Source organism: Canis lupus, chromosome 3, assembly GCF_048164855.1.
Source record: "Canis lupus baileyi chromosome 3, mCanLup2.hap1, whole genome shotgun sequence".
In the NCBI taxonomy this organism is placed as follows: Eukaryota; Metazoa; Chordata; class Mammalia; order Carnivora; family Canidae; genus Canis; species Canis lupus.
The window spans coordinates 26,638,643-26,657,283 of record NC_132840.1 but is presented as its reverse complement, the minus strand read 5'-3'; the positions used below and the strand labels follow the sequence as shown (position 1 = coordinate 26,657,283).

Sequence of the window (18,641 nt, the reverse complement as noted above, 5' to 3'; positions counted from 1 at the left end):
ACTAAACTGCAGATCAGCTCAGTGGGTGCTCATCCTCTGCCCTGGGTTCCCTGAGCAGCTGACCCCAAACTCTCCCTTTCGGCTTCGTCATGGTTGCAGGCGCTTCATCTGCTCTGAAGGCCCTCCTCCCTTCCTTATGCCCTATACCTCTTCTTAGGTGAGGCTACCTGGCCTGACTGCTTCACTGCAGGGCCGTGTTGACGTGAGCATTGACTGTACTACATGATAACCCTCGGCCCGCCGCTGCTGTATTGTCAGCCCCATTTTACAGATGGGGATGCGAAGCACAACTGTCTGGTAGAAGGGCTACAATCTCAGCCTGTCTGGCTCCATCTGGATTCTTGGCCACGGCACTGGCTGCGTTGCAGCCACTGTTGAGGGGGAGCGGCCCGGGGTCCCCCTGGATAGGGTGGGGTTGGGGAGGAGAGCTGATGGACTGGAATTCAGTCAAGGAGCAGGCCTTGGCTACAGGTCCCGCGGCCGGTGCCCACCCTGTGAACGCCATTCCCAGCCTTCAGCTGCCGGCTCCAAGCCCCGGAGGCACTTACTGAACATTTCCGGGGAAGCCTGGCCACTGCCCAGTCTCCCAGGAAGGCCGGCATCCTCACCCCGCCTGCTCGGCTGACCCCCAACCCCCTAGCCGCACACAGTGCTCCCGAGCCCAGCCGCGCTGCGGGCAGCTGGTAGGCCTCAACACGGGGACCCTCTGGGTCCCACCCAGAGCTTCGACCCAGCCCGGCTGGACAATGGGAGCTTTCCGCTCCCCAGGTGTTTCTCCTGTACGGCCGCGTTTGAGAACCAAACCACTTCGTTTTCCATCGATTTTGTTCTGGTGTCAGAGTTGCAGAAGTTAGAAGACAACCACAGATGAGAAATAGGGGCAGCCCGGGTGGCTCAGCAGTTTAGCACCACCTTCAGCCCAGGGCCTGATCCTAGAGACCCGGGATCGAGTCCCGCATCGGGCTCCCTGCATGGAGCCTGCTTCTTCCTCTGCCTGTGTTTCTCATGAATAAATACAATCTTTAAAAAAGAGAAATACATGTTTTGTGGAAAAGCATTTGTAATATGAAGTTTAAAAAAAAGGTGGGGGGGAGTGCCTGGTGGCTCAGCCAATTAACCTTCCGACTCTTGACATCAGCTCAGGTCTTGATCTCAGGGTCATGAGTTCAGGACCCAAGTTGGGCTCCATGCCTAGCATGGAGCTAGGAAATTAAAAAAAAAAAAAAAAGCACGTAAAGCCAAATCCAGAAACTACTACCAAGTGCTAACAAAGCTGCTTAATAAAAAATACTTGGGATCCCCGGGTGGCGCAGCGGTTTGGCGCCTGCCTTTGGCCCAGGGCGTGATCCTGGAGACCCGGGATCGAATCCCACGTCAGGCTCCCGGTGCATGGAGCCTGCTTCTCCCTCTGCCTGTGTCTCTGCCTCTCTCTCTCTGTGACTATCATAAATAAAACAAAACAAAAAATTTAAAAAAAAATTAAAATTAAAAAAAAATACTTGGAAGTTCCTGTAAACTCATGTGATCCAGAGACAGGTTTCACATCACAGGCCATCAGAAGGCCCAGAGGTGGTTTTCTGGAGACAGAATTAACATTGCCTGTCTTGCTTGATTGGGCTCCTTGGGAAAGGTCCTTTGGCCTCCGGTTTTTCCCAGCTCACACATGCCAACCAATCTCATGCACGTGCTTCGTTTTGGCTGGGTCAGAACCTGTCCCAGGGTGGGCATGGCAAGCCCAGCAGCTTTCTTCACAGGTGGTGCAGATGTGAAAGGGACACTTATCCTTTCACCGAAGGGTGGTAAGTGCCTTTATCTGCCATTGTTTTAAATCAAAGTTTAGTAAATGACATTGAACCACTTTTGAAAATACTCATGCTAACTTGCTACTTTCCAGTTGGAATAAACTCTGGGAAGGTTATGAGGCCCAGTTCAAGGATTCCCTTTCCCTCTAGAATCAATTTTCAGATAGAAACCAGTCATCAACACCTAGAAAGAGTGGCTTTGGCTGTAGGAGTCATTACACATTAGGTGGAAATAGGACTTTGTCATGGGTTATTTGGAGATTAGGGATGGTTGCTGAGTTGACAATGGGTGGTGGCCTTGCTTGTGGCCTATCAACCTGACTATAGAGTCGTTAATCAAACACTAAGTATTACTGTGAAGCTATCTTGCAGACCTAACTAAAGCCACTAGTCACATGAGTTTAAACTATCCTGGATCATCTGAATATCTGGGTACCCAGGATACTCTCAATCAGGTGGAAAGTCCTAAAAGCAGGGTCTGAGGTTCCCCCAAGAAAGTGCACCTGTGAATCAACACTTCACTTGTGCCTGGTCATCTTCCCTTCTGACTGGCTGCCCTTTCTGACTTTGGATTTGCCTAGCCGAGCCCCACAATCTCAGAAGCCAATTCCTTGTGCTAAATCTCATGATACACGTTTTTCTACTTCTGCCTCTTGGGTTAAATCCTGACAGACAGTGAACAAGAATGTCCACAAGGGGGCCTCCTAGTCCTCCAAGAAGGTGTTAAAACACAATTCCAGACTTGATCAAACTACTTAAAAGGAAAATGCTAATAAAACCCTAGACCCTCAAGGGTCACACAGCAACCATAGTAGCTCACCTCTCACTCCTATGGAAACCTATGGCCGTGCACGCGGTGCTCACTGCTCAACAGTGCTCTCTGCAATGCTATTTCACGTCTGCACCACACAGTACGGTGGGTATCGATCACTACTAACTTTTGAGTACTTGAACTAAGATTAGTGAAAATGAGGAATGGAATTAAATTGCAGGAATCTAAAGAGGGTTCCAAGAGCCTCTAGATGCCCTAAGTTCCCTTTTAACCATTCTTTCACCTGCTTCCCCCAGAACCTTTGAAGCCACATTCCAGCTTGCCCAGAATGGTTAGCTACACTCTGGCAGGCTTTCCGGTTTGCAGGACAGGGTGACATGACCTAGAAGCCACCACCTCCAGGTCATCTGTGACAGCTCTGCATTTGTACCTTCTCCCAAAAAGATGCCTGAACCTTAAGTCAGGCTCCACCCCCAAGACAGACCCTACTTCTGCTGAAGGATACAACCCCCTTTCTGCCTCACCTGCTTACCCCAAGGACTTATGAAATGTCCTTAACTCCTCGTCCTCCCCCACCCCCCTTTTTAAAAGATTTTATTTTTTTTAAATATTTTATTTATTCATGAGAGACACAGAGAGAGGTGGAGACATGGGCAGAGGGAGAAGCAGGCTCCCTGTGGGGAACCCAATGTGGGACTCGATCCCAGGACCCCGGGATCACGCCCTGAGCCGAAGGCAGATGCTCAACCACTGAGCCAACTGGGCGCCCTAAAAGATTTTATTTTTAAGTAACTTCTACACCCAACATGGGGCCCAAATTAACAACCCCAAGATCATGAGTCATGTACTAAGGGGTGCCTGGGTGGCTCAGTGGGTAAGTGTCCAACTCTTGGTTTCGGCTCAGGTCATGATCTCAGGGTCAGGAGATTAAGCCACCCCCACCCCCATGCTCAGCAGGGAGTCTGTTGGAGTCTCTCCTCTCCCTGTACTTCCTGCTTGTGCTCTAAAATAAATAAATCTTGGGGATTCCTGGGTGGCTCAGCGGTTTGGCACCTGCCTTCAGCCCCAGGCGTGGTCCTGGAGACCTGGGATTGAGTCCCACATCGGGCTCCCTGCATGGAGCCTGCTTCTCCCTCTGCCTGTGTCTCTGCCTCTCTCTGTCTCTGAATAGATAAATAAAATCTTTAAACAAAAATAAAAAAAATATAAATAAATAAATCTTAAGAAAAAAAAAGTGTGAAAAGTGTGTGTCCTACTGAGCCAGCCAGGAGCCACTTGACCCTTTTGGGGACAACTCTTATAGGCCCAGAGCCCAGTGCAAGACTCACTGAACACTTGCCATGAGGAAAGACTCAGACTGCTTTAAACAAACACACACACACAGCATTTCTATGGGTCACTGAGGCCTTTTTATTCTGCACATAAAACCACTGGGGATCTTGCCTGTGGACACCTTGAGATTATTACATAGACAGACCTGGCTCCAGATGCTTGGTGGAAGTGAGGTGAGAAAGCAATGATTTGGACCAATTACATGTTTACAGAGCTAGGGTTCCCAGCAGGGTTCCAGATGTCAACTCTGGCTTCTGTAGCAATTCTAAGGAAGCTTTGAGAACATCACGGGGAAGGGAGAGGGCAGCTAACTAGCACAGGGCCCTGCCACTTTGGGCTGGGGGCCTTGAGCTGCCCGGGGGAGCAGAGGTCTAACGAGCTGACTCAGGACCACAGGGTGCGCCACCTGGACCTTACTTGGCAAGGGGGTTTCTGAAGCTTCTGCCGGCGAACTTGGCCTTGCTACCCAGTTCCTCTTCAATTCTTGGGAGGCAGAGGAGAGAGGGGGAGGGGGAGGAGGAAAAGAGAAGTCAAACATCTGTCCCCAAGGCCCACATCCCCTACCCAGATAGCAGGGACCAGCCTCCTCTGGATGTGGCTGCTCAGAGGCGGCAGGAAGAGAGGGGCATTTGGCTCTTGTGTCCACCCAGCTACCCCAGCAAGTGGGCTACTCACTGCTGCTTCTGCTTCCCAACCTCCCCCACCCCCAGCATTTCCCAAAGACAAAGTAGAAAAAAGGGCAGAAGTGCTAGTTCTTGGAAGAGAAAGAAAAATGTTTTTAATGAAAGGACAACCCAGTTTCTTTAGAGGTGGCATAAGGACACACACTCGGCGTGGATGTTACAGAATGACCGAATCCCCGGCACTCTCATGGCATGGGGAGAGCAGGTGGTTAAAAAGTAAACAAATGTTTCTCGGAGACCTATACTCAGGTATTTACAGGTGAAATCTTAGAACTGGAATGTGCTTCCAGTTCTCCAGTAGAAAAGGAGGAAACGTAGTGTATGAAGAGAAGCCCCGTGGGAATGCCGACAGCTGCCCTGTGTGGGTCACAGGGCAGATGTCCCACCAGGCACCATTTAAGCAAAGGGTAACCAGGCTGACTCAAGACTGGAAAAAGGAACAAAAAAATAGACAAGTCTCCATGTTCAGGGGCCCCCAAGGACCCATTATGGTAATAAAAAGGGACCAGAACATCCAAAGGCACTGGGTTCCAGTGGGAACCTGCCTGTCCCCCTTCTATGAGGCCCGGTGTCCTCACTCACAAAACACAGTGCTGGACTAGTCAATCACTAAGGCTTCCTGCTGGCTCTAAAAATTCTAGGATCACATTATCCAAAGGGGACCTGTTCCCTCTTCCACCACAAGATGGCAGCATGGTCCTCAGCCTCCAGCTCTGGGCCCATGCCTCAGGGGATGTAGGTTCTGTGCTGGGGCAGCCCCTAAACCAAGGGCCCCCACCTGCATACCCCTCATAGAACCAGGGCTCCCCCTGGAGGATGGTGCCCACACACTCAGTGCAGGTTGGCTTCCTTTTTACCTGAGGATCTGGTTGTACTTGGCCAAGCGCTCAGATCTGCATGGTGCACCCGTCTTGATCTAGAAGGGAAAAGAAAGGTCACTTGTGTTTGTCATGGATGCTCAATCTTCATGGGCATTTAGGGCAGAAAGGAGGGCATCAAGGGGCATCCAGGATCCCATCCTCCCCCTCCTTCTTGGCATGCTGCTCGAGAAGCTGAGGTCCCAGAAGAGTTAAGCAGCTCTTTACCTGCCCAGTGCAGAGTCCCACCACCAGGTCAGCGATGAAGGTATCTTCGGTCTCCCCGGAGCGATGCGACACCATGACGCCCCACCCATTGGACTGGGCCAGCTTGCACCTACAAGGCAGGAAACCACCGGACGGTTGGATGGTGTGACTCCCATTTCCTGGGCCCTGCAGTCGTTCTGGCCCTCCTGATGCCAGGCCTCAACACCCCCAGTGGGAGACCAGAGGCAGCTCAGGGCCAGGAGGACCTTCTCAGCCCTCTAGGTTACTTTTTAAAAGGTGGGTTCAGACTCCTTGAGGGGAGAGGCTTATCTCCCCAGACAGTGCCTATGCCTGATGTTTTCCACCAAAGATCAGGTCGTGAGTCTAGAACCAAGACTGGACAGGACTGGGCCACAGCTGCCTGATACCCCAGTCTCCTTGGCACCACTGCAGATTTCAGAAGCCACTTGCAGGCTCCCATCACAGCTCTAGCCAGGTGCTCTGGCTGACATGCAGTACCTTGTTCTGACAGCTGAGCCCTGAAGGGACTTACGCCTGAAGAGACTCGGTCACAGAGCCAATCTGGTTCACTTTAAGCAGGAGGCAGTTGCACGATTTCTCGCCCACAGCCTTGGAAATCCGCTTTGGGTTGGTCACGGTGAGATCGTCCCCCACCACCTGGATTCCAGCGCTGGCAGTGAATTTCTGCCAAGCTTCCCAGTCATCCTGGTCGAAGGGGTCTTCGATAGACACCACTGGGGAAAGGAGAGCCATGTGTGGTCGGTGAGACCCCTGTGCTGACCGCCACCCGAACCTCCTCACTTGGCCTCACCCCTCTCCCGCAGGACAGGACTGGCTCCCCACGTCCCCACCGACTCCTGTGACAGGGCACCAATGTCACCTGCAACCCTAGGACCCTACAGACGCTAAGTGGGACACTTCCTGTCCAGGGTGGCTTGAGTTTAGTGCCCGCGAGAAGAGAAAAGCTGTGGGTTCAGGAGACTGCGGAGCTGGGCTCGCCCTGGCTCCACTGAGCACGTTCTCTACCTTTGTTCCAGCAGGGACTCAGACTTCCTGGTCTGATTCTTGCTCCGTCACCTGCTAAGCACCTTCGGGCCGATTACTAACCCACTCCGTGCCTCAGTTCCCCTCATGAAACAGCAGGAACAGTCCCTACCCTGCGTGCGTGAAGTGACATAGAGACTAGAGGAGCGCCAGCTCACTGTGTCACCCACGGGCAGTCAGCAGGCTTGAGGCTCGCTCTGCTCACGATGGAGCCAGGACAGCCTTTGCTCAGGAGGCTGTGATAGGGACAGAGGGCTCACACACTCTGGAGACCACCTACCACCTGAGGTCAGTGCTGGCTGGCACCCCAGAACCACCTGACTCCACTGCTCCACCAGTGCCCGCCTGCCCCGCTCACCTGGGTAGTCCCTGATGAAGGACTTGTAGAGGTCAGCCAGCTGATCAGGCGTGATGTACCTGCTGGGGTCATCAGGGGACTTGAAGTCCAGGTCATACTTCCCAGACCTGAAGAACTCGGAAGCAGCTACGTCCATGCCGATGACCACCTTATCGGTGTAGCCAGCCTTCCCGATGGCATTCTTCAGCAGTTCCAGAGCTGGAAAGAGGTTGGCGACAGGATTGGAAACCAGGCAGGTGGAGAAAAAAGTTCCCTTCAGCAGCTGCCAAATGGGGAGCTCTAACAGAATGACCATGAGGTACTCTGACCCCAATCATCGCTTTGACGAGTCCAGTACTTCTTTCCGCATTGGAGCAAGAACCTGCTGGAAACGGCCCCCAGCAGACGGCCAAATGGAAAATTTAGTCTCTCCTCTCAGAGAGTTTCTTGCTGACACATGCTCCCAAATTTAGCAGCCAGGAGTGACTGTGCTGGCTGAGACAGTTACAGTGACCAGCTGAGAGCCGCTGTCCTAGGAACCCAGGAGGGCAGCAAAAGGGTGAGGCCCGGCCTCTGGGGCCTCTTGTCTCCAGCTCGAGGGCGGCCTCACACGGCAGAGCTGCCCGGACAGAGGCACTTGGCGTCTGCTCCCTACCACAGATCTCCAAGCTATCCCATTAAACCACGTGAAAGGGTCATTTTTTGTAGGTCAAAGTAGCTGAGCCTCAGCATTTTGTATGACTGACCCAAAGAGCAGGATGGATGCTTTTTCCTTTACTAGTTGTCCCTGAGACAACAAAATGTGGTTGAACCCTCCTTTCCTTCTAAAACAAAAAGCTCAGCCGTGAGTTCTCCTCTTAAGACTCTCTGTGCCCTACCCAACTCTTACGTTGAACCCTGTGCCTAAGGGCTCCAGGCAACAAGGCACTGTGTGAACAGCCCTGTAGTGGATGAACTGGGGGGGGGGGGGCTCCTGGTCACGGGCTGGACAGACGACATCTCCGGGACACAGTGCGGACTTCAAACCTTTGCCCTTATGAGGTGGTTCAATGGCAAGAGAGCACGTAGGGGCACGTGGTGGCTTAGCTGGTTAAGTGTTTGCCTTCAGCTCTGGTCCTGATCTGAGCCTTTAGTTCAGGGTCCTGGGCTCGAGTCCCTCATCTGGTTCCCTGCTCAGTAGGGGGTCTGCTTGTTCCTCTCCCTCTGTCCCTCCCCCCTGTCCATATTCTTTCTCAAAAGAATAAAATCTTAAATAAGCAACCAGGCCACTCAGAAATCAAATTAATAAGCAAATTCCTTATTTTAACAAATAAAGTACTAGCTTCCCCATCTGTTCCCAGAAGTCTGCTTGGTGAACAGAAGGTGGAAGGACCAGAGCTCCCTGCATCACAGTTCCGGCACATCTGCTAAGCGTGCGGGCAGTGCCACGGAATGCGGGGACTCCTCCAGAGCCTTTACCTTCTTTGTTCTCCAGGATATTAGGAGCAAATCCACCTTCATCGCCCACATTGGTGGCATCTTTTCCATATTTCTCCTTGATGACATTCTTCAGGTTATGATAAACCTCTGCTCCAATGCGCATGGCCTCCTTGAAGTTCGCTGCACCGACGGGAAGGATCATGAACTCCTGCATGGCCAGCTTGTTGCCAGCATGGGAACCACCGTTGATGACATTGAAGGCCTAGGGAGAGATAGAGAGAAATACAGCCATCTGGCCCAGAGAGCGCCCCCAAGCAACCTCCTCACGACTGCATGGCTCACAGTGTGGCTCTGAAATGCTCACCAGGTCTCTCCCGCTAAGAGCAGCGGTCACCACCAGGTGTGCTTACTGTCCTGAGGACCAGCTATGACCTCAGAGAACATTCACAACCCAGCAAGTATGGTTTTCATTCCCTCATCAGCAGTAAGGGATGTGGGGTACAGTCCTCTACTCAGGGTCATTCTTAGCAAGTGGCAGGTGTCTGCACCCAGACCTCCAGGGCCTGCACGTGCCCACTGTGCTGGGAGAGTTCCATGTGGAGGACACCAAGATGTGGGAGGTCTTAGGTCCCCACAAAGCAAATACCCACAAGCTCCTCACTTGGAGTTCCAAGCCACTCACCGGAACTGGCAGGATAACTTCAGAATTGCCAGCCAAATCAGCAATGTGGCGGTACAGGGGCACCCCCTTCTCGACAGCCCCCGCCTTGCAGACAGCCAGGGACACTCCCAGAATGGCGTTTGCACCAAATTTAGCTGGAATAGAACAATTCAGTTGAGGAATTTCATACTCCCAGCTTCCTGCTGACCTTCCGGCCTGCACCCCCACACCAGCATATACCATGGCCTGTATCTGGAACCTTTCCTCTCCTGACCACGTCTATTCCCCGAATCCGAACCAGAAACCCAACAGCTCTCCACATGAACTCATCTATCTGCTTTCTCCCAAGAGAAAGCCCTTTCTTTGGTCTATGGAACTCTGGCAAATTCCACAAAAACTGCGTGCTGCTGTCACCTGGTATTGCTCCTGATACTTAGAAACGTGATTTATTCAGGTGAGGAGGGGGGCCCTGAAAAGCCCCCAGACTGATGCGCAGTCCTCAGTGGGGACCGCACAACCACCCCCAGAGGGTCGGAAGGTATTTGGGAGACACCAGCAGCCTCCACCCCTGACCACTCACATTTATTCTCTGTCCCGTCCATCTCGATCATCAGTTTGTCAATCTTTTCCTGCTCCACAACATTCACTTTCTGCGGGGAGAGGAGAGGGTCAGTCACGGGGGGGATGGGGGTGGCGGCGGCAGTGTCATACCCCTCACAGGACCTTTGCACTCCTGTGACAGAACCCAGTTAACTTTGGAACTGTGCAAAGTCCAAATCACTTCTATGTTATGTGTCTGGAAAGCAAAAAAAAAGAAGCGGGGGGGGGGGGGGGAGGGTGGGGAATGGAGAGAAAACAGGAGGCACCAAAGCGCACGTCACTTGCTTTCCTGGCAGCAGGCATTTCTCCAAGGACCGGGGCCAGCAGTAAAATATGTCAGACATGGTCCCGGTGGCACCACACGGAAGCCAGAACTGCCTGGCACATGCTGACAAGGTCACCACAAAATAGTGTGATGTGGAAATGGTACATAGCAGAACTCTGTTCACGCAAATGAGCTGGGCTCCTCACAGGTTAAGTGACACCACCACCGCTCGGCTATACCCAGTGATGGCACACTTCCCTGTCTCGTGGCAAACAGGACTTCTGCAGGCAGCCCAGAATCACTCAGCACGATGCTTGATGACAGCTCTAGATGAGTATTTCTGGTCAGAGTATAAAGCAATAAACTGGTATCTTAAAGGTGCACCTGACTGACTCAGTCGATAGAGCAGGCAACTCTGGATCTTGGCATTCAGAGTTCAAGCCCCACGTTGGGTAGATTACTCAAAAACAAACAAACCCAAAAAACTGGGGATGCCTGGGTGGCTCAGTCAGTTAAGCACTTGCCTATTGATCTCAGCTCAGGTCTAGATCTCTGGGTGGTGAGTTTAAGCCCCAAATGGGCACCATGCTGGGCATGGAATCTACTAACAAAAACAAGAACCCCAAATCCACCCCTGCAAAAACTGGTGTCTTAAAAACTAACTCATTTATTGAATGTCAGCATTACTTTAAAAACTTCACAATTGATCATAACGTGTACTACTTATTATGTGCTTTATAAAAGGCAAAGAAAACCATCCCCAACTCCCATCATGCCACATTAATAATTTGACATTTGAAAAAAAAATAATAATTTGACATTTGTTTTGACAAAGCACATTTGGCAGGAGTTAGCCATCATCCAGGAATGATGGCTTGGGGCAAATCCTCACTAGGAGTTTGAAGATGGTCTCCCCTATAGCGGAAGAAAAATGTCCCGGAAGGCCCTGGTCATGAGGAGTCACGCCAGGCAAGGGCACCAGGCACAAAGATCAGGGTGTGTGGAAGTACCCAGGAGACTGAGTTTGGGGCGTGTGAGCCTGAAGAGCAGCAACGAGAAACCGTCTGGGACCAATTACCGAGTGCCATGAAGGCCGGGCCAAGGTGAGTGAGCCAGGGGGACATATTTCCACCTGCCATTGGCATACAGGACTTCAGGTGGGGAGGCCAGGGTTGGCCTCAGACCCAGAGAAGGCTCCTCTAGCCAGGGCTTTGCACATCTTCCCCGACCTGCACAAATGCCACCCAAGTTATGGAGGGAGGGCCCCGGGGGGGAGGGGCTGTTGGGTTGTTTGGCCCCTCCTCCCTACTTCACCCACAGCAGCTCTACTATTCTACACACTAAGGCTCCAAGTAAGATTTTTAACCACAGTTCCTCTGTTTCAAAAACGTCAGTAGAAATATAGTAAATAATTCCATAGTTCATGAAAAATAGTCACCACAGATACTATGCTCAATGCCCAAGAGCTGCCCTTAAAATTTCGATTTTAACTTCCCAAAGGTCAAGATAGTTGGAGGGGAAAAAAAAATTTAAGGCCATGAGACGGTCTCCCGTCACTGTACTCCAATTCCATGCGCTGTTAGATGTGGACACGCAGGCAGGGGGTGGATGAGAAAAGGTGAGATAATTCTCATGCACGACAGGGAATCCGACTGGCTACTTTAGCTCTCAGAATAAGCTCTTCTATAACCCGGAAAGCCCACTGGCCTGGGAGACGCTCTGAAGGCATTAATACATTAGTTCTCAGGAGGCAGGTCCTACCTTGCTAATCAGGGCAGGTGCAATAGTTTTATTGATGTGCTCAACAGCCTTTGAGACACCTAGAAGGAACAATCATATCAAATTACCGACATTAACGAAAAACAGGCTTGAGCAGCATTGAGCGAACTACCAATGACGTTAACCCAGATATCTGGAAACCCACCCAAAGACCGTAAACGGGAAAGCTTTCAAATCCCCATTTCTCTGTGCCCCCAGAATCGGGGTACATTCTGGCCCAGTCTGAGTGCTCTTACCTAGGACCCCCAAGGATTAGAGCCACACACAGAGCAACCATCTCAGAATGTCTGAAGGGGGGTTAATCGGCAAGACCATGCACTGAGAACACCAGCCATAGAAACTACAGGATGTCCAATGTGTTACCTGTGTGCACAAGGCTGGTGCCAGGAACTCATTAATATACTTAACGGGTCTGGAGACACCTGACCAGTAGAGATTGACGGAGAAGGAAAAAAGACACTCAGAAGAGAACAGGCTGTGAGAACAGGGAGTGAGAGAAAGAGAGGAGACAGGAAGGCACAGCCCTGCTTCAGACCAGAACGTGCCTGGGCTGCGGACAACAGGAACCCTGGAGCAACTGCCTTTCTGTATCTGCTGCTTCACCAGCCCAGGGCTTCCCCAGCTCACTTCATCACTGCCCCTCCCCTGCAATCTCAGATTTTTCCCTAATCTGAAAATTTAATACCACAGACACATGGTACCTCCATACAGAGACCCTCTGGAGGGCCATGTATCATGGGAATATGGTAGGAGATTTCTGCCTCCTCCAAGAACCAATTTCCATCCCTGGGTTGATACTGGTCCTGCTGAGAATGCATGGTCTAGCCCCACCTGCTTTTCTGTAATTCGGCCACATAGATTCGGTCTTCTAAAGGTGAGCATTGCAAAAACAGGAACAGGTCAGTCTGCACTGAGCCCACCAGAGGCTGGCTTTGCCAGACCAGTGCCTCTGTGACTTCATCAACAGAAAGATCAAGCTATTAGGACTGATCTGTAGGTGAGCCAGTGGTTAGACCTTCCAGAACTCTCCTGAGACCACACTCTCAAGAGACTGGGAATGTGGCATGGCTCTATGGTTAGTATTAGTTAACATGTCTTCTTACCCTTAGGTTCCCTGGCCTACCTGGGAGGTTTCCAGATTGGAGACAAACCGCAATAGAAGCAAGCATTAAAACTCTTGCCCACCAACTCTTTTAGGAAGGCTGGAATCCACAGGCCAGCTCTCCCAGCTGTCCTGTATACCTGCTCACCATCAACACTGCACCGGGGTGCCACCCTCAAATACAAGGCACATGGGGAGTGGGCTACAGGCGTGGGAGATGCAGCCACGCTTCACAGACGTGGGCTGGGGCTCTGACTCTTACCTTTCCCCATGTAGCGTGTCTTGTCATTGTCCCGGAGCTCGAGGGCCTCGTAGATACCAGTGGAGGCACCACTGGGCACAGCAGCTCTGAAGAGACCTGGATGTGGAGGGAGGGGAGAGAGTCACGATTGAGAAACACAGTTCAGCCCCTGCCCGGGTCCTGCCCCCCTCACAGATGGCATCTCTTCAGAAACATGCCACTTCCTTCCACCAACTGGGAGATTCAGACAGTCGGCTTCCCCTGCCCCGCATGTTGGTACCATTCTCCCCTGTTGGCACCACCCAACAGAGAGATGATGCAAGCCACTTTGGAGATTTAAGATTTTCTAGTAGCTATGTTGAAGTTACAAAGTAGAACCAAAAAAAATTAGTATTTTTTTGGAAAATTAATTTAATACCTTATTTATTCAAGTATATCCCAGAGATTATCATTTCAAACATATAACTAAGAAAACATGAAATATAAAGACAATAAAAGTAGTAATTTAGTAACACTAGAACACAATGAAGTAGTGCATTATGCAGTCCTGCACACATAGAAACCAGCCACTGTAGAGCACAAACACGGCGATTCTTGGAGGACAGATTCAAGAAGGGTACTGAGTGATCTGGTTACAAGGGCAGGCAGGTTCAGGGCAGCAGGAAGTGAAGGCAGCCTCTAGAAGCTACTTGAAACTGTAAGGGATTTCCCCATCTGACTTAGGCGAAGGCAAATGAACAAAGAGGGAAAAATCCACCAGGTATTATAATCAAATGATGGGTCACCGTGCCTGTAGCATCACAGGGACCATGTGCACACAGCAGGACACGTGGTTTCCTGACACAGGCCCTGGCTTTCTGTATCCCCATCAGGCATTGGACGAGGTGAGGAAGCCATGAAAAGAAAGTGACCCTAACGTAACTATGGACTTTGGGTGATGATGTGTTAATGCAGGTTCAGCTGTAACAAATGTCCCAGTCTGGTGGGGAAGGCTGTGCATGTATGGGAACGTGTATGTACCCATGCGCTCACTCTCTGTCCCTTCTGCTCAATTTTGCTGTGAACCTAAAACTGCTCTAAGAAGTATAATGAAAAAAAAAAGTATAATGAAAAAAATAAGTGATGGAAGGTTAACAAACCCATGACTTCCTGCTTTTGAAAGGCACTAAGAGACACACAAGAGAAAGAGTTCCATTCATTTAAATTTCAAAAGATATTAATTTTAACCCTTTTAAAGTGTTTAAAAGGAAATGCTTCCTTCCCAAAAATCTTCTAATATCTTGAGTTTTTTTTCACTGTTGGTTAAAGTCCGCTAATTTCCAAATGGAAAGTTCCAGTCTAAGCATGCCAGTCTCATAAGACTAAAGGGAATTCCCAGCATCCTCTGAGAGCCCAAGGTACAAGGCATGAAGCACATGCTCAAAGAAACCCTGCTATGAGAGCACTCACCCAGCGGTGCTGAGCACATAGGCCTGCTGGTCAGAGCTGAGTCACAGGCTGTGGAAACTGCAGCCCTTCCCTTCCGCCCGCCCCTCCCCACCCTGCCTTGCCCTGCCCAGGAAGAAAACCTGGAATCTAGGCATCACTGAGCAAAACTCTGCCTGTGTTCTGCCCCAGGTGACGCTGTGTTTTTGTTTCATGTGAGCAAACTCCTCCAAGGGGGACTTAGAGCCAGGTAAGAAACAAGAGCCTCTGGAATGTGCCAATACTCAAATGTAGGAATAGCATCCCCAGTCCTTGGTCTAAGAATGATTTCTAGAAGCAGGAATGAGAATGCTTTGCATATACTTGCATTCTCATCTTTCCTTTCCAAGGAAGAAAGCTCCATCCAACCACACCAGATATGCTTGCTCAGGCAGAGCAAGCTGTGAAGCAAACCAGTGACGGGCCCTTTTAGGGACGAGGTATGATCTTACTTTACCCAACTCTCACTGACCTGGGAGCAAGTTGTTTTAGATACCAAGAAGCAGCAAGACAAGGACCCCATGCCTTGTAACCCTCCCCCACCTCCTCCCATTCAGGAACCACAGCCTAGCACACGTGCACATCAGAAGGAAAGGCTTTTACAACAGACCTTTTCTTGCCCAAGACTCTGTTGTTTAAATTTTAAAAAGATGGGAGTGTGGGAGAGGAAGTCCTGAAACAAAGGTGCACCTACCTTTGGAGGTGTAGAGGTCAACCTCAACAGTGGGGTTCCCGCGAGAGTCAAAGATCTCCCTGGCGTGGATCTTGAGAATAGACATGGTGACTTTCTGTGGGGGAAACACAGTTCATACTTCCCATAAACCATAATGCAGCCTTGGGTCATTCATTCAAAGAATCGCTTCTGAGGATTCCTGGACTAGAAAGAATTTGCGCTGGACAGATACGGGATGCAAGGTGGCTGCCAAGAGTGGGGAAAGCCTGCTGTGCCCAGCTCTGTAGGGCCTCAAACCCCAGTAGTCTGGTGCTGGTCCTTTAAGCAAAGCAAGCCTGGAAATGTGTTGTCTGCACACAGGATGGTTGAAGCTGAGACAGTCTGAAGCAGGTTACTGTCAATAGCTCCCACCGAGGGTAGCATGGGAATGGACCAAGGAGACTCGAAGGTCAGAAGCTAACCCATCCAGGACAAAAAAAATGCAAGGTGATACAAGGAGAGAAATCTGGCTTGTAGCGAAATAATGAATTCATAGTTGGGGACATAATTCACCAAGTTAAACTTGAGGTAGCCGTAAGATGTTCAGTCAGTGGATACTGGGATACTTAAAGAAATTTTGAGGCCAGGAGTGTCCTTGGTCTGTACAATGTGGTCTTTGCTACTACTGCCAACTTCTGGGCCTTTCACATTTCACAGTACTTGGATCTTTAGCAAGACAGGACACACCAAAAATAACATCTGATTAGTATTACTTTCAACAGGCATTTTACCCATTCAAAAAAATTAATTATGAAATGTCATAATTGAAATCAAACTAGATTCTATCCTCAAATGTTAGGATACTCCAAGGGAGGAGGCTTTCCTTAAAAGCATCTTATAAAAAAAAAAAAAAAAACAAAACAGATTTGCAGTTACAAAGAGCAATCACCTTAGTTCTCAAAGAAAGCCTTTTCACCTCCCAGCCCCAGGGGCTTCCAAGAAAGAAAGGACCTTGTAGGACTGACTGAAGGCAGCCCAGTGGAATTGGGTTAGTGTTCAGAGCCATTATCTAGCTGGGCTCCTCTCCAGTATCTTGTCTGGAATGTTCTGAGGCAGCAAATGGCATCTTTTTTTTTTTTTAATAAGTTTCAAAATTAGACAGTGAAATCACTTCGGGTGCATGGGGACTATTTAACAATGAAGTTTCATTCGCTAGCCAATAAAAAGGTAAAAAAAAGGTATCTAGTTTTTATTCACTATCCTACAAAAAGGCAAATTTGCTTAAATGTATTTTTTAATTATAAGATTTTAGTAACTTTGAGTTTTGGCAAATCATATACCTGTGTCTGATGGCCACCACCTAAAAAAGTCCCTTTAGGCCCTTTGCAGTCAATCCCCACCCCCCCCCATCCCTAGGCCACCATAGACTTACATTGTGCATTTAGATGCGCTTTAAGCACATCTTTATTACAATACATCCTCTTGCTGTTGTAAGATGTCCTTTCGTTTAATTTAGTAATATTAATACACAGCGACTTATTTCAAGCTGTGAAAATAAAAGTTCAACTTATCCTTAAAAAGGTTAGAAAACTACTCCCGATGTCATTACGGTTCAGTAAGCAAGGCCAGCAAGAATGGATGGAGTGTTCACGGCTCATCTGCCTGGGCTGAACCCCGGACCAGGGGCAGCACGTGTGGACTGGGCAGTCAGGGCCGAGGGGTGTCCCCGGCCCCAATTCACACAGCAGACAGGGAATTTTCTTAAAATATGTCCTTCTAACGTCAGATCGGTGGCCGACTGCCGAGAGCCCGGCCGGGGAGCCGGAGCAGCTCCTGCATGACCTGGGCGAGGTCGCCTGGACCGCTTTCCCAATTACGCAACGGTTCGGCCGCAGTCCGCTGAAGAACAAGCACCCTCTGAAGTTCCATTCATTAGAGGCTGCCCCCTCCGTCACCAGCCTCCCGCCTCCCGCCTGCAGGCCGGGGCCCCCAGCGGGGCGCAGGGGCTGCTGGTGGGGGAGGGGCTCGCGGCTTCTGGGCATCCCGTCCCTGCCCCTCCCTCCACTTTGGGAAAGGCCTGGCTCTAACGAGCCCCCGGGCTTAGGCCCGCACCTCCCCAAGCCCCTGCAGCGTCCGGCCCGCCGTCCCCCACGGCCCGCGTTCCACTCGCGAGCTCCCATTAGCCCTGTGAACCCCTCATCTCAGCCGACTCCGCTCCTGCCCCTCCGGCGAAGCCCGGCCCGCACGTGCCGACCCGCCCCTCCCACGTCCCCACCCCGGACCCACGCGCAGGGCCCCCAGGCTTGGGTGCCGGCTCGGCAGCCCTTCCTGGATTCCCTACCTGACCGCCGATAGCGCTGCCCGGGGAAAAAGCAGAGGATGCCGCAGGCACCAAGGACGAGCGTTAGGCTGCGCGGTCCGGACGCTCCGAGGACCCGAAGCTCGTCTCAGCGCCGCCGGCCCCGACTTCCTGCCCAGCTCCCCGATGCCCCGCCCACTTCCCGCCCCCAGCCCGCCCCCGCGGTGCCGCCTCGTCATTGGCCCAGCGCGCCGTCACTCAGGCCTGCGCTTCCCGGGAAGGGGCGGGACTGTAGCGGCCCCCGCGGCCGGGAGGGGCAGCGAAGACCCGGGGACGTGGAGCGGGGCGGGACTGGGGGGGTCGCGACCCCCCCCGCGGCTGTGTGGGGGTGCGGGCGAGTCCCTGCCCCGGCGCCCTCCATTCTCGCCCCCGGCTGGGACCCCTGGCCGAGCCGGCCTGTGGCGCCAGGGCCCCGGGAAGGGGCGGGGTGGCGCGGCCGGCATGAGGGTTTGGGGCTCCGGCACGTACTCCGAGTCCCGCACGCACGCAGCGTCGCTCCGGCGCCTCACGTCCGGCCCACGACCTTGGCGACGACCTTCGCGGCCCGCCCTCCCGGCCGGCCCCGCCCCGCCCCGCCCCGCCCCGCCCCGCTTCGCCCGCGGCGTGGGGCCGGAGACCCCGTCGGCCTGGCGACGTTGGCGGCCGCGCGCCTCGGTGCGGCTCCCGGGCCGGGTCTGCAGCGGGGCCCACGTGCGGCGGCCTGCGCCTGCGCGCTGCGCCCCCGCTCGCCCCCGCCCCGCCCTCCGCGCGCCGGCGGGCGAGCGAGTCTTTGTGTCTGAGCGTGGGCCAGACCACGGGCATGGGGTTGGGCGCGAGGTGGCGCGAAGGAAGTTTACTTCCGTGCAGTTAGAGCTGATGCTTTTTGAGCCCTTCCAGCGTGCCCGGCACTTCTCCACGTGCGTCTCAGGGTTAATGTTGCATCTGGAAGGCAGACTTCGTGTGCCTCCGTGCCTCCCCCCGTCCCTGTGAACCGCGTACAGTGATTTGGGACTGGAATTTCCCACAGACCCGAGGCATTTCTCAGAGTTCAAAGCGGGTAGTATT

General features: G+C 52.0%; 1 protein-coding gene across 1 annotated transcript; it reads right to left on the bottom strand.

The window, feature by feature from the left end:
• Positions 1-3,960: 3,960 nt before the first annotated feature.
• On the bottom strand, positions 3,961-17,729 carry ENO1 (enolase 1). The gene is made up of 12 exons (XM_072819770.1): positions 17,580-17,729; positions 15,281-15,374; positions 13,144-13,239; positions 11,762-11,820; positions 9,716-9,785; positions 9,157-9,290; positions 8,514-8,736; positions 7,077-7,274; positions 6,207-6,408; positions 5,675-5,783; positions 5,447-5,505; positions 3,961-4,389 (listed from the first exon to the last, which is right to left on the bottom strand). The coding sequence occupies exons 2-12, from the start codon at positions 15,363-15,365 to the stop codon at positions 4,320-4,322; spliced, it is 1,305 nt and encodes a 434-aa protein (XP_072675871.1). The 5' UTR covers positions 15,366-15,374; positions 17,580-17,729; the 3' UTR covers positions 3,961-4,319.
• Positions 17,730-18,641: the final 912 nt, after the last annotated feature.